The sequence below is a fragment of the Esox lucius genome, chromosome 2, assembly GCF_011004845.1.
Source record: "Esox lucius isolate fEsoLuc1 chromosome 2, fEsoLuc1.pri, whole genome shotgun sequence".
Classification (NCBI taxonomy): Eukaryota; Metazoa; Chordata; class Actinopteri; order Esociformes; family Esocidae; genus Esox; species Esox lucius.
In genome coordinates, this window is record NC_047570.1 from 9,674,909 (window position 1) to 9,691,362 (window position 16,454).

Consider the following 16,454-nt stretch of genomic DNA (forward strand, 5'->3'; position numbering starts at 1 on the left):
ATTTTAAATCTATTGTGAATCTGTTGTTTTCAGCAAACTCACATAGATGAGGCTAAAGGGAAATGTATTGGGCAGGAGAAATATTTGGGTAACAGGAAAATACATGAAAAAGGAGTGATTCTTTTATTTCAATCAGAATGTTCCAATTGTACTGTAAAACAGACCGGAAAGAAAGGCAGATCCTTTTAAATAATCTTGTGGATGATAAATATATGGTTCACTAAATCAACACGGTCCAAAAAATGATGATCCTCACTCCTTTGAAAATATCTACAGTAATCAATCAATATGACAAATAACAAGCAATTACAATATTCTGGTAGGAGATAACACAGCTCTTCATACTGTATTGGACCGCAAAGGGAAGATCACTACAAACACCCACCCAAAGGCAAAAACACTATCATGTACACATTATAAGGGTAGAATATACGGAGGTCTAAAAACCCAGAACTGGCAATATATACTGTACAGTGAATTCAGAAAATAATTTAGACCGTTAATGGTTTTGTCTCTGTATTCCAGCACTTTAAATAATACAATGACTATGGGGTTAAAATGAACCATTTGTAAGATTTCCACCATACAAAAGCACAAAGATCCTAATTATATTAGAAACGGTATCGGGGGAAGATGTTATTTTAGTACTTCCCGAATAGTTTGTTATTGTCGGTGTGAGGGAATCAAGTGCATGACAAGGAGAGGCAAAATGAATACAACGAAACGGAAAATCAAGATTTAGACTTCTTTTAATGTCCAATGCAAAAGGCAGCAGCAGACGGCCAAACCATTACACATAATAACCTGTGAGCTGTGGGTGAAAACCAGGAACTAAAATAGACATCATAATGACTAACTGAAAACTGGTGTGTGTGTGTGTGGGGTTGCGTTTGCCATTGTCTCCAACCAGCACTTAGTACACCGGTGAGGAGGAGCCCCGGACAGGGGGAGAGCACGCAGAGCCACGAGGAGCAACCATCACAGTCGGCCCATGGTAGATTTGGTGCCTTAAAAGTAATTGGGACAAGCTCAGGAGAAAACTGAATTAAAGCTATTGGCCATATTTCTTCTCGACACGCATTTGATACATTGAAGTAGCTACACGGGGTAGTATGTTTTTTAAACAAATACAGAATTTCACTATTATGGCTAACTTACTAGTGCTACCCATACATCGTTGTCTCGTGCCAGAATCCTAGGAAAGAGCCTAGGTATAAAAAATTATTAAAAAAAGAAACATGTTTGCTTGGCTATAGCAATATCATGGGCATTGCATAAACACAGTGTATAAAAGTTAGCTGTTCTGTAGTCAGCACATTAGGCTGAACCATGGAACAGTGTTCATGGACTAATAGAAAAAAACAACGCTTGATTCAACCATTCAGGATTTTTCCAATATAAATGGTTATATGCATTATGTATTCATATGGGCAATTTTAGTATTGCAGATATTGCAAGAAAATCATTAGAACACCTTTATGAATGGCAAAAAAAAAAACACTTCATAATAAAGACGCAAATGGGATATTTGGAAAGTCATAGTCAATCAATGAACAATATAATACTCTTAGCAATAAAATCCAGCTTTAAATTGCAATTGAATACCATAGCTGCAGAGAGATTCAGAACTGACAAACTTGTAAACCGATTGAAAACAGCAGTATCCAATTCTTACCTCTACAATAGGTACTTTTTTTCTTGCTTTCAAAAAGTCACACTCCTCACCTCAGCAATTTCCCCTACTCCTCCATGCACAAGAAAAAGTATTATGCTTTTTCCCCCCAATATCCTGTAAAATAAAGTTTAAGAAACAACTCTAAGGTGTGTACAATCTGCCACCCTACAAGATGCTTATAATTACAGTGGATATACCCAAGCAACAGATGAATGGGTGCACCACACAGAAAGAGGCAACACTTATGAAAGATTTGCTTGGTATAATATTAGTTTTGGCTTTTTATGCCAATTTTATTTAAACAAGGATGTTCAAATGTCCCTGTGGGGCTGATTAGATAGGTAGGAGGTTGTGTATCTGATTTTCTTCATGACAAATCAAAGCCTTGTGGAGGAATGTGAAAATAACATACAGTGGATATAACTTTATTGTATAACCCGGTTATTGAAAGGTTTTTATTTTTCATTTTTCCCCCTCGAAGATTTCATTTTTTTTTTATTGTTCACATTATAGGTCACATTAAAAGTGGAAACAGTTCTGACATGATTTATCTTTGTCTCATTCTTTTACATCACAAAAACCTGGCATTTTAACAGGGGTGTGTAGACTTTTTATATCCACTGTATGGTTGGTTGACATGCCGCAGCTTTGTTTTCCCTCTAATGTGTGAACAACATTCACAAAACAATTTAATATGGGAAAACTCTTCCTTGGTTAGGAAGACCCAGTTTTATTTAGATCTGCAGACTTATTCAATAAATAAGCATCTTGTCATGTATTTTCCAACTAAACATATAGTGTTTGACTGACCCAGGCAAGTTACAGACATTTAAATCATATAAAACAATAAAAAGTAATAGAATTCCATCTCTCAAATAAGTAGAATTTTGACAAATATATAATGGTGAGAGTGAACATTTTCCAAGTGAATCTATAGTTACTAAAAATGCATATCAGAAAACATTTCATCAGAGAAAATGATGTTCACCAGTGTGACTTGATATTTTCTTATTTAAACTGGAAATCATCTGGAAACCATGACTCAATTAGGAAGTGCAGAAGACACCTCTAGAGTTAGACACTCATACAATTATTTTCCTTTGGTGTGACACTTTTCACATCGAAATGCAAAAAAAAACTGCAATTAATCGAATGGCCACTTGAGGCTGGCTGCAAAAGAGAGCAAACACTATAGATCTCTGGCAAAAATGCCCAATTTTACAGAAGAAAGAAAAATGTTTACAGCCTGGTTTAAAAAATGGTTCTGGTGTATAATCCTTATTTCCCCGGTTTTGACAATTATGGGGAAGGTAACTTTTTTATAACTCATCCTTTTAAATAATATGAAGTAATATAATCAGGCGGCGTGGCCTATTGAGTGACAGTTGTGGTGCTGTCACTCGTGTCACTACTGCGGTTTGTAAATTCTGTTATCGCCTCAGCCAACTCGGGTCACTGAACTTCACACATGCACGGTGTTTGTGCTTTTTCGAGATTATTTCATTTAATTATCAAATAATATGTATTGATATGCGGTTAATTGTATTAACAGTCCATCCAGTAAGTCTGTGCTCCAGTTTTTTCGGTGAATGAAATTCTAATATTTTATTTTCATGTTAGCAGGTGACGATATCTGCTCATCATACATGGCTTGTTAGCTTACCTCGTTAACTAGCTAATTAGCCAGCTAATGAATTAGCCCTAGGTTAGCCTTCCAGCGACTCCAAGCTGTGTTAACAATGCTAACTTAACAGGAGCGTATAGTAGCCACAGTTATTAAACCTGCATGTACTCAGGTCAAAATGTGTAATAGAGACGTGTTAGAATTTAGGGTGATATTTTTTTACAAAATGGATCTGCATGAGGTTGCACAATTCCGTTAGCCAGGTTAGCGCTAGGTGGGTGTTGTTTCAGCAACCAGGCACCTCAGCTCCACCCACGCCCCAACTCTTTGCCCATTTGTGGTTATCTGGGAGTTAGACCAATTGACGCGCTGCCAAGATGGCGACGGCCATTTCTGCCAAAAGTGAGCTTCAAAATGGGTCTTCAGACACCTACGGGTGACGCCACGGTTATTACATCCATACCTGTTTTTTTACAGTCTATGGCCCTGATGTAAAACATCAAAGCATACTTGAAGAATATAGGCTTTATGAAACATGGGGAACCGAGACGGAGGTCAATAGATATAGGAGGAATGTATGAGGGCTGGGAGTGACACCATATCAATAAATATAGTAATATCACAATACTATAGGTTTAATAAAAACTACCATTACAAATGTTTGCTTAACAAAGTAGCCAACATATTTGAACAGAGATACCATTTGTTCTACAAAGAAGTCTGGTGGTGGACATGCCACAAAAAAAGCCAAAATAAATTAAAACATTAAATACAATATACACATTTTTATTTGCCCAAAAATATTTGCATAAAAGGAAACAAGTATCAAACAGCAGATACTCTCCAGTTTCTGTTTGTTTAGCAGGCAAGGCTCCTTCAGCAGGTAAATTGACAGATCATATCAGGAATTAAAGTAAACAGGCTGCTTACAGCTTGGCAGTAGCCAATCAAGTGTCCCCTCAGCCTTTGCATTTTCCACAAACAGAGGCTGTTCTTGTGTAATCAGAGAGCATAGCGGAATGATGCCCGGAGGGGTCGGGTGAGGGGGGGGGGGGGGGTTCTTAGGAGAGGAAAGGGAAAGTAATTAAAATGAAGTGTTGAAATGGATGAGATCACTGGCCTGTGACCAAAGGCTGTTAAACGAAAAGACCACCCAGTAAAGACGGCAGCCAGGGATTACTGGGGTCTTACACAGAAGAAACCAGGAAATGAGTCCTGGTGTGTGTGTATGTCATTGTGTGTGTGTGTGTGTGTGTGCGCACGCATGTGCATGTGTGCGTTACGTCAGTGAATTACATCTTGGAAACACTTCAACAACTCCACCATCACTGGTGTATGCTTTCAACAAATCCAAATCTCCTCCCAAAAATAAGTCAAAGGAACAAAACCGGAAACACCGATACCAGCTGGATGATTCTGATGGGATTAAAGGTTCGGGAACTCAACTCCCCTTGTTATTCACCAACCCAATTATCAATGGCAGTGCTGTGCAGATGGGCTGTGTGCTCAGTGCAGGGTTGCCTTCAGACTGGGGCAGGGTAGAATGTCCAGGGAGCACAACAGACAGAACCTCCAAAGAAACACGCTTAAAGAACCGTCATAGGACGCCTTCGTTTGCCCAGCAGTCTAAGCCGCTGCCTCTGGAACACCTGTATGCTGTAGTGCGGGTTCAAATCCAGCCCACTGCTCTTGCAGCAAAAACTCCCAATTCATCATCTGTCCACGCTTTTCCTGTAAGGAGGCAACGGTACGCCTAACCAGCTGTGCGGTACCAATTTCCAGGGTCATGGTTTGTTGCGGTAAAGGTGGGGCGTTAGCAGCAACGTTACATAGGCTGTTTTTGTCGAGCTTTTAAAAAAAATATATATATATTCATTTGGGTTCACGTTCAAAATGTAAAGAGGCCCCTTAACTGGTATGATTACAAATATGTAAACTATTACAGCCCCACTTTCCTGTCAAATAAAGAGTAAAAGATGTGGTCAAAAACAATAAACAGAACAGTCATACAGGTTTCCTCTAAGACAGACCAGCGCCTACATAGTAACAGCATTGGAGGGGTCAGACTCAGCAGGCTGTTGAACATCCACAAAGGTCCTGACCACAAACAGGTTCTATCTAGAGAACTGCATCCAATCAACTCTCTCTCCTGGACGGTTTTCTTCAATTCTGCCCTCCTTCGATCTATCCCACCCGCGGTTACATTTTTTCCTCAAACCCTCTTTCCCCTTCTCTGCTTCTCTTATTCTTCAGAGAAGGCTTGTGCCCTGCCTGTGCTCGGTGAGCCTCCGCATCCTGAATTTCAAAGACCTCAAAAAACAAGTAGTGACTACTGCTGCACTTGCAGAATGCAAACTACCATAAATGTGAAGGCCTGCGGATTTGATGAATATAATCTATCAAAAAGAATGGTCTTTCATAAATGACGGTGCTGCGACAGAAGAAAAACCAGGGAACGATGCCTGCACGCACCCAGACTAGGAATTGTAAATGTACGGTACACTGGCAACACGAAAGGAAAACGGAAAAAAGCAGTTGTGTGGGGTCATACCTTATTAATCCATGTCTCAAAGCCTAGATTGGTGCCATCGTGTGTTGTGAGGAACAAATCTGGAAAGAGAGAAAGAAAAAAAATATTATTCATTGGTAGACATTTCAGTTGCAGAACTAAAGAAACCCTGAGACAGATGAAAATATGAGGCCCGCACTGATTTTTACAGAGGTGTAATATAGAGAACAAAAAGAACAGTTGATTCAGTAGCTATAGTAACCCCTCACTATGTACTGTGCTGCACACCAGATGGATTCAGCTCCACTGTCTCCCATCATACTCTTGTTTCTGGTGCATTGTTTTGTCCAATCCCAGTGTGACACTTGGCAGGTTCGGGGGTCAGTCAAAGGATGGGAACACAATGAGAAGTGGAAAACAAACAGCAAAGCTACATGAGATTTTGGTGTTTTTTTTTTTTCTCACAGTACACAGCTTTGCTTGTTACCCCAGCTCTGAATTTCTTGCTCTATTCAATCTGAAACGCATTTTAAGCAGAAACTCCAGTCTGCGCAGCAGAAAAGCTAATTGTTCATTAAATAATGGCTATTGATTGGCCCTTGGGCCCTGCGCAGGCTCCTTGTTGAATTAGGGCTGGGGGACATTGCAAGCCCAAACCCACCAACACGCACACAAAATATTCTGAGGAAAAGAAAGGGTGGAGGACAGTTTAGGATTCCCACTCCCACACCTATGTATTCATCCATTACCATTGTGACACCATAGACGCAAGATATAAAACTAGGTTTAACCTCCTTACACTTTTTGTAACATCGTCGGGGTGGCCCAGAGGGCCAAATGTGCATTTTCCCCAATAGAAATACGCTACAGGGAAATAATGAGAGTACAGCATTCAGAAACTCTGGGTACAATTTTGTTCACTATAGACTGCATATTTCTGGCAGTTTTCACCAATATCAAGGAGTTAGTCATCTGATTTACGGAGTTGAGTGCTGTCATTTTCCCCCCATAAGTCAATATTTCATGTCACTCACGGAGTGGCTGCTTTATACTGCCCATGGAAAACCAATATCTTACTGTGATAATTCAGCCTAAGTGGATCAAAATGGAAGCTACAGACACAAACCTCCACAGACTGTGGCACATGAGCTGGTGATAATACGAGCCGAAGCCTCTTTCAGGGAGGGGGCTGTGATCCCCCCACAGAGAGGCTGCTTTCATCAATGGTCTTACTGTGGCCAGTAGATACACAAGGCAGGGGGGGGGGGGTGGGGGGGTTCACAGGCTGCTGAGAGAGCAGGCAATTTTAACCACATCCTTGCTTTGCGCCCCATCTCTCGGACTTCAACACTGAATGGGATCCCTCTATGATCTTTAGACGTGCGCAGTCGCCTGCCGTCTTCTGATGAGGAGTAAACAGGTTCATTAATCAGGCTTTGAGGAAGCTCTCTCCAGCTAGCGGCGGGCGTCGAGCTGCCTGTCTGATTACAGTGGGGGCATGGACGAGGCAGGGGGCAGGGTAGCTCTCCACATCACTTAGACATCCTGTAAACACTTACAGCCCCCCACGGGACACTGTTCCTACTGCTCTTCATCAGCCCCTCTGGTTCACAGGAACCGACAGACCTCAGTGGCTCTATAAAGACCTAAGCGCAATAAAAATGTCCTGCTGTATAAACGTCCTTCGCTTGGTTTTACACAGTTGTACTGGTGTAGCGCTTTTTTATTGTTACAATGACACCTCTTAAAGATGCTACACGCAGGATTTGCCCTCCCTGTGAAAGACTGGGGGACAAAATAGAGCATTAAGTTTCATTCAAAACAAATCTGCTCTATATAACGCATGTTGACTTTTACCATCTTTTGGCAACCATTTTTAGAAATCTATAAAGACAATGTTTGTTTTTTTCACAGCAATTTAGGGGTTACATGATTCGCTACACTATTTAGTGCATGTTTTCTCACATAAACAGAAATTGAGCAAACAGTGTGGATTTTTAGAAACCGGGAGATGATTTCTAGATTGGCTGCTTATCACAGTCACAAAATCAAAACAGCATTCCATTTTCAACAACAATATCATAGGCAATCATAACACGGGCGTGTACAAAACATGTGAACTGACACTATTTCACTAAAATGCAGATTTGTTATGGAGATTTTCCTGAAATTACAATCCAAATATGAAAATCCCACGTGTAGCACCTTCAACCTAAGTAACCTTATTTCAGTACTTTCATATGTACAATAATCACAACCATAATGTTATTAGGAAGGTGCATTGCTATTTTGATAAATGTTCCTCCAAGCATTTCCCCCCATTTTAATATAACATAGATTTTCCGGCGGGATCAAAACATTTATCTATCAATGTAGATCAGATTAGCCCACCAATTATGTTGTTTTGTTGACTGAACATTCTCCCCAAGTAAGTTTGCTAGTACAACTCTGATACTACTCAACGTTGTGCCACATTTCACACTACACACGGATACAATGCTGAAGATGTAATAAACAAACCAACAATTATTTGAATGTTCCTATAATTTTGGCCATTATTTAGGTTCATATACTGGTAGGTGATTAAGATGATTCGTAACTAACATATCATGGAAACAGATGTGGGTGTAACAAGATTGTTTGAGACATGAAAATTGTTGTTAATACCTTAAAAGGATTTGAAAAATTATCTATTAAACTACAGTAGGGAGAACAAGTATTTGATACACTGCCGATTTTGCAGGTTTTCCCACTTACAAAGCATTTTTATCATAGGTACTTCAACTGTGAGAGACGGAATCTAAAACAAAAATCCAGAAAATCACATTGTATGATTTTTAATTAAATTGCATTTTATTGCATGACATAAGCATTTGATCACCTACCAACCAGTAAGAATTCCAGCTCTCACAGACCTGTTAAGTTTTTCTTTAAGAAGCCTTCCTGTGCTCCACTCATTACCTGTATTAATTGCACCTGTTTGAACTCGTTACCTGTATAAAAGACACCTGTCCACACACTCAATCAAACAGACTCCAACCTCTCCACAATGGCCAAGACCAGAAAGCTGTGTAAGGACATCAGGGATAAAATTGTAGACCTGCATAAGGCGGGGATGGGCTACAAGACAATAGGCAAGCAGCTTGATGAGAAGGCAACAACTGATGGAGCTGGGACCACAGTCTCAAAGAAAACCATTAGTAACACACTACGCCGTCATGGATTAAAATCCTGCAGTATGTAGCCCATGTTGACCACAGCTAAGTAAACCCCTGTCCTTTACTGTTTGAACTTTCTAACTGGTGTTAATGTGCGAATGACCATAAACCATCACCTATTTTCTTCCAATTTTAGCCCTGTTTTTTCCCCCCTTCCAATCTAATTTCCATTTATGAACTTGCCTCATTGCAGCAACTCAGGTGAGTAAAACATTGAGATGAACCCTTCGGAACTCATCTCACCCAGCCATTCTACTGCTGATTACACTGCTTGCTCAACCAGGACGTACTGTCCAGCATTTATGAGCTAGGTGGACAGCCCACTCAGCGGCCTAAAAGCATGATTGAGCTAGCAGGACAGAGACCGACCACAAGCAGTCATAACAGTGCGACAAGGCAACCCAACCAGTCATTTTGGAGACAATTTGCCCTGACACGTACAATGCCCCCATTGTCGGTTTGTAGCGATCAGCATAAAAACTTCGGGCTGCAAAGACGCTGCTCTGTCGCGAGGCTGTTACTTTATCGCAGCACCATTTGGAAAGGCCATTCACTGGTCTTCTTTTTTGCTGTGTGACTGACTCCTAGTGACATTCTGATGTTCTCTAACCGAGATGTAGGGCCAGTCATACCTATTTAAATCGAAACATCTTTCAGAAACCTCAGCGGCAGCACAAGTTTTCAATTATTAAATTTAAAATTTAAATGACAAGATTTTGGATCTTGTGCCCATCTACTTACCGTGTTATGAAATGTGTAGAATTCTAGGTCAGTGAACACTACAGTAATTACGGTAGACCTCTGCACAGTGATAATGAGGGTGAACTATACAGCGTGTCTTCACAATACCATTTTTAATGCCCTGCATTAATAAAATACACACTGTGTGTCCTACTCATTAAGGAAAACCATTCATCATCACCTTCAAAAGCAACAGAAATCTGAGAGGGGCACAAACCTGAAACATGATATACATTGAAATCTTTAGACTTTAGAGTGGATTTAAGCTTCCCCTCACTGTGACTCCAATAAATCCATAATTCAGGTGTGACCGAGAGGCCTGGGGCACTAAGTGATATGTCATGTCACTGTCTAATTGCAGGATTGCAACCACAAAGCTAATTAAAGAAACTGTCTTAATTATTAAAATAGAGAACAGATTTTAAATTCCACCCAGACTTACAAGCATTGAAGTGAACATCATTAAAACAGGTGCATTTCCGGGTAAGAACCTACGAAGCAGCAAATCCCTACAAAGCGATTTCTAACGTCTTAATTGAAAAGTGTTCATCTTAAATCGGTTTATTGTTATTCCCATATCCAGTTGAATTAGGAGTGATTAGCTATGTATGTTTCAGTTAATTTCTCGCCTACTCAGAACAAAAACATCTAAAAAAACAAACCACCCCTAAATGTTTGTGCTAGAAGCTATTAGTTACGTATACAAATTACTGATCTCGGTCCAAATCAAAATGTCCTTTCAGTATCAAACTATAATTAATTAAATAATGAGTAGTGTTATGGAAAATGAACTGGGAGTAGCATAACGTTTTGAAAATATAAAATATAAGATGAGGGATTGTTGATCAAGTTCCAGATGACCAGGTTACATTTAATTAAACTAAAATACAAATGATTTATATTATAAACCATGTTTATTTCACAACACTTGTATATGTAGACCTATCAAGCACATTTTCTTTGTTGGCAGAAGGAGGTTTCATAGCATGCACTGTGAGCACCTCTGTACCCTTCTATATGTTTACTTGGATTTACAGGCCTGCTCGGCATGCTAACTCTCCATTAGGTCATGCATATTTCAAAGAACTACAGGGTTAAAATATTAACAAGAACATTTGAGATCATCAATTGGGGAACCAGTCCTGAGAGTATTCATGCATGAAGGTTCACATATAAAATGCAGTACAGCATTTATTTCTGACATGGTACAGAATAACTTCATTTCAGTTAGTCTACTGCATTGACAACAAACACATGAAATGCTAGATTTTGATCAGCTGTGGACCATACTTATTGGGACTGGAAAAGTCCCTGGAATTGTATTAACAGCCATTGGTTATGTTAATCATTTCAATGGGCTGTGTGATGCATTCTGGGTAAATCCCCCACATCCCTTCCTTCAAGAAGTAAACGGCAGTCAATTGGGCACTTGATGGAAAACCCAGCTGTAGCAGAAATTACAGAAACAAAAGCCTGTGATTACATCTATTTTGATTTCATGTTATAACCCAAAATATGGAAGCATCCCATAGGGAATGAATAATTTTTAGGGAATATATCTACATATCTTTGTCCCTCTAATATTTCTCACTGTACCAAATTTCTTTGAGATCTAATATCTTTGACCATAAAAAAGAATGACAGCCAAACCTCTGTTCAGAGATGTTAATGACTGTCTCAATGATTATTTAGAGATATATGGTAAGGGTCATGCACAGGCCTTTTGAGTGTGGATTCATGCCGCAAGAGGAATGGACACCGGGCATCACTAATATTTAATTAGCTCAAATCTAAATTATTGGACAGGTGGTCCTGTCGGAGCGTGTGACCCAAGTTGAGCCCTACCTGTGCACATGTCTGCAATAAAGATCCTTGCAAATGTATTCAAACCCCTGACCAATTCTCTCACTTTACTGAATTACAAATGGTGAATTAATATTTTATTCAGTTGGAAAATGTATTTCAAGACATAGATCAGAATCTATTATTGTTAGGTCATACTGGTTTTATGTTAGGAAATAATAAGAAAAACAAATCTGAACTATGTTGCTTGCTTAAGTATTAAACCCCTGTGCTGTAGAAGCTTACAGTTTCCACAGATAAAACAAATTGCCCAAATTATGACAATTACTTTCCTACGATTGGCCTCTGCCTGTGAACCATTAAAGTTACAATCACATTTTCTGGATAAAACCACACTGTTGGAAGGATCATTGATAAGTCTGTGAAGCATTCTACAGATAAATAACACAAAAACATGGATTTAGAAAATGGTAACGTATAATAGTGAAGTGTATGGATATCACAGTGAGAAATGGACCAACCCTAACAACAAATATTGAAGGGTGGTATGAAAGACCTCGTAACTTATGGATGTTAATGTTTCTGTGTGAATATCATTATAAATATATAAAATAGGTCAAATGAGATCAAATTTTACCTAAAAACCAAACGGGATAATCCGCAGTTCAAACGTGCTCTTGAGACCGGCTAGTGCTAGAGAGACTGCAGGGTTACTCACAGTCAGGACAAAGTGTTGACCATTATGCTCCACAATCATGAAATGTCTTGTAAAGCAACCTTAAGTTAGACGTTCTGGTGCCCTTAAGGCAATTTAAATGTTTGATAAATGACCTTTTTATTGTTCACATGATTGCTATTGATTCCTTTTCTTGTGTGTGTGTGTGTGTGTGTGTGTGTGTGTGTGTGTGTGTGTGTGTGTATTATATCCTTGTATTTGTGTGTTTGTTTTTATTGCTGTAATACAGGACTCAACTGCAAAACAGATCTAGGTCCCAGACTGAATTCTCTTTACGAACAAATGTAAGAGAGAAAAAATTATAATTCAATAACATAAAAGAATGTAATTCCATTCCACATAGAAGATGGAATCAAATTCTGTGTGTCTGTGCAGAATGTCTGAATGTAGCATAGTAATGTCCTTCATGTGAGCCCCAGGTTAAGAAAGTTTTTTTTTACCTGGGAAACAATACTAGCAGAGGAATATCTCCCATTTCTCAAAGATATGCGATTGTCTGGGCAGCATGACCTTGTGGCTCACACTGTGACGGTGAACCTGGAGGAACGTTCTACCCTTGTTGTCCACAGAGGGGATCCCACGGTTTCAATAAAACCAAAAAATGACAGGGCATCCATGTTATAAGATGCCTTCTTGTCTTCTACTCTCAGCAGACGAAAGTCAAACCAGCTGACCGGTCTGTGCTCAGCTATACATTAAGAATTGTCTATGTAAGAACAGCCATGAGAGACATGAAAGAAATGAAGACATGAACCTGCAGCTTCATCAGCACTATTCAAATAAGCCAAATGAAGGTGTTGAAACCAGAGCTTAATCACCCACGTCCCTTCCCCCAGTGGCGGGAAAACCACACCTGGAAACAGGGCATTCCTCAATCTGCATGCACTTTGGAGCATCGTTACTATGCTGTGAGACAGGGACAATAAGATTCACAAAACGCTGACGGATTAGTGTGGAGCACCAGGAAAAAGACAGCTCAAATGAAATCTGTCTTTTACAAGACTAGAATTTCTTGACCCTTCACCCTGACAAGAGAAAGGAGACCTAAGAGAGAAGTTAATCTCTCTGCTACAAAAAGCTGTCTGAAACAGTATAACACTCAGCGGACAAACAGCATGACAATTAAAGTAAATTAATGTTGTTAGCTTCCACTGTTGAATGGAGAATGCCAAGGACCGTGCAAACTAGCAGATGAGCTGCAAACAGGTGCAGGAACAACAATAATGGCTATGCACAACAGTGGTGTGCACAACAGCATCACAGAACTCGTTGGTCCTTGTGCTTGAAAAGGACTACTCAGTGATCCTCGACTCTCCCTTAAATATTGTTGCTACAGCATCTTATTAAAAGTTGAAAAAAGGTTTTGACATGATGTCTTGACTTCAGCCTTTATATAAACAACATTCTCAAAGAGGGTGTGTTTACTTTTGCTATCCACTGTATATTTGTATGTATTGAATTAGTGAAGTAAAAAAAAAAACACTGACACATACTATATTTTATTTCTTCTTATATCATAAGGGGGTGAGGGGATGTGGAGGGGTGTTGCCACATGATTAAAATGGGCACCAAGGGAACACTCAGGAAATCACTAATCTAAATCAATCGTCAATTTCGGACTTCTCTTTAGGGAGCACACCAGGCCTGTGCAAAGTAGGAGAAGGATGCTTTGAAAAATGCATAACCGCTCAATGAGATTTGTTAAGGGGATTGGAAGCAATTTAAGGCATCTGCAGACGATTTTCCTCAGACTTTATTATAGCTCCCAATTCTATTTTACAGAACGGGAGCAGGGATAAAGCTCCATAATATCCCCGCATCACATTACCTTGTGAATAAACAGAACAAGTCACCTCTGTGATCTCTTCCCAGGTGGAGGTGGGGCTTTTATTCAGTCAATAAGACATACCCCAAGGGAGTGATCCTCTCCAACTCCTTGCATCTATTTCAGTTTCTCTCTCACTTTTCTTCCAGAGCTCATTTCAGTATTGCGGGATAGGTTCTAGAAGACAAGCTACAGTTTAAGGTTTACAGGTAAAGTTAAAACGTAACGATCATTTAATATGCTACCGGTCTTGGCGGTGTACACCAATTTATGCTGTTTTTAACGTTTCCTCAAATTTTATTTCTATTTTTTCACTGGCTCTCAGAGATGTGTGCAGTTTAAAATCAAATGACGTGGAATTACATGCATTTAACAATGACTACTGCTGTGATTTTTAGCTTGAACATCAATTAATTGTCTTTTAAAAATGTAGTTCTCAAAGAAAATACTTTAGAGTCCGAAAAAGTAATTTTTCACTCAAAATGACCAATGTTCTAAAGAATAAAAACATATTGTGTGTTAAGTCCACATAAAAACTTAAACCCTGTTATGTGTAGACACCAGCAAGGTTAGCAGTATTTATCGATTGATCATGATACCATTCTGCCAGAAGGGCATTGTACAGTAGTTAACATATATTAAGGAAGATGGTTTAAAACGTATATATACACACAACAAGATAATTAGGATTACCATATTGCTAACCTAAAATGGCTAAACAGTATGATAGACAAACATAAAAAACAGAATCCCTCATTGCCTTTTCTGAAAGTTTGGGTAAAATAACTATTTAATTTTTTGTGTAAATTCTGTTTGAAACAAACAGCAGCGTTGGCTGTGGGTGCAGCTTTTCTACAACCTTTAGAGAATGAGTACTTCTCGGTAAGGATCCACAAGCTATTGCTCATGGGAAGATCATGTTCTTCAGGACAAAAACAATGCATGTTTAATGCCATTTTGTTTTTTGACTCAGGACTGATAAGACAAATAAGCAGTGGGCTAGTGTTATTCCTTGCTTCAATAGCTTTAATGGGGAGTAAATAAGCATAAAACTACGAAGGCCAGAGGCTACATATCTGAGATAAAAAACACAAAATAACTTCCCAAAATAGCGTTTAACGACTTGTGAAAGATGGCACATAAACTACAGAATAAAAGCCCATTTGTGGTACAGGGCTAAGAAAGCCCACTGTCAAACTCTACTAGAGGTTCTGAAGTGGGTGCCCAGATGTGAAACTCCGGCTCATTGTAATGACAGTGCTGTCTATCAAAATCAGGTCATAGCCTAATGACAAGATGTCTAATGACTGTTCTTTTTCAGGCACTCTGGCAATGATATGGCAGCATAAAGACACCATGACAAATAGAGTATAGCTACATGGGTGGTTAAAACGTATCTCTTGTCTTGCCCAAACGCCACGCGTGTTCAACGTACAAATAACCACCGGGTTCAATCTCCAGGTCAACCAGTGAGGACCGATAATTGGAGTTAGATTCTGTTTGGAGACAATAAACAGAAAACATAAGCAGCTGATGACAAACGAGAGCACACATTTTGATTTAAAGCTAATTACAGTACATCAACTTCTCTGTCATTATTCTCACACAATGCTTACTCTCTATGTGGGATGCTTAGCTCATTGTTGCCAGCGTACGTCGACACCCTCCCTCACACAAGCCATGAGGTTCAGCTAGGTGCAGAACAGTAAATGAGCAGTCTTGAGGGCTTTTCTACCATCCTATTGTAAATGTATTCAAATGGAGGTGTGTTGTGTTCAGAGTCAGAGAAAGGCAGTCCCTTGAGAGGTTTCTTCTACAGCGCACAGAGAACACACTCAAACACAAAACCAAGGCTGGACCTAATGAGGAGGACTCAAACAGCCGACAGTCGTCCAGCTAAAGCATATCAAATTAAACAGGGCTTTGTTGTGACATATTGTGCTTTCTTTGTTATTCAATGGATTCTGCTGGAATGTCTTGACAAATATAACTACATGAATGGTACATAGGGTAAGGAATGAGACCAAATTGCACTCACATTGTCATGCTGCTTCACATGGTCGCTAGACTAGCCTGATCTTCACACAAAACCTAATAAAGTCAGGGTCAAGACTTCTTTTAACAGGGTAAATAAGGTAGCTTATATAAAATGTATTTTGCTACACAAAATAGAACAATAGCAGTTGGCATGGCTCCAGACTAAAATGTTTCACAGGGGCAAGTTAATTTTTCAGTTGGCACCTAAACATGGCACCTACACATTCTTTGGTTGCACCCACAAAAAATATCTTATACATTATTTAGAGCTAAAAAATTCAGTAAT

The 16,454-nt window shown here is 39.4% G+C and overlaps 1 protein-coding gene across 1 annotated transcript in view; it reads right to left on the reverse strand.

Annotated features, from left to right (window-relative positions):
* itfg1 (integrin alpha FG-GAP repeat containing 1) overlaps positions 1-16,454 on the reverse strand; it is a 131,616-nt gene that overhangs the window by 89,602 nt on the left and 25,560 nt on the right. Inside the window, exon 7 of the mRNA XM_034296425.1 lies at positions 5,851-5,909. Coding sequence (XP_034152316.1) covers positions 5,851-5,909 — 59 coding nt within the window. The remainder of the gene's footprint in view (positions 1-5,850; positions 5,910-16,454) is intronic.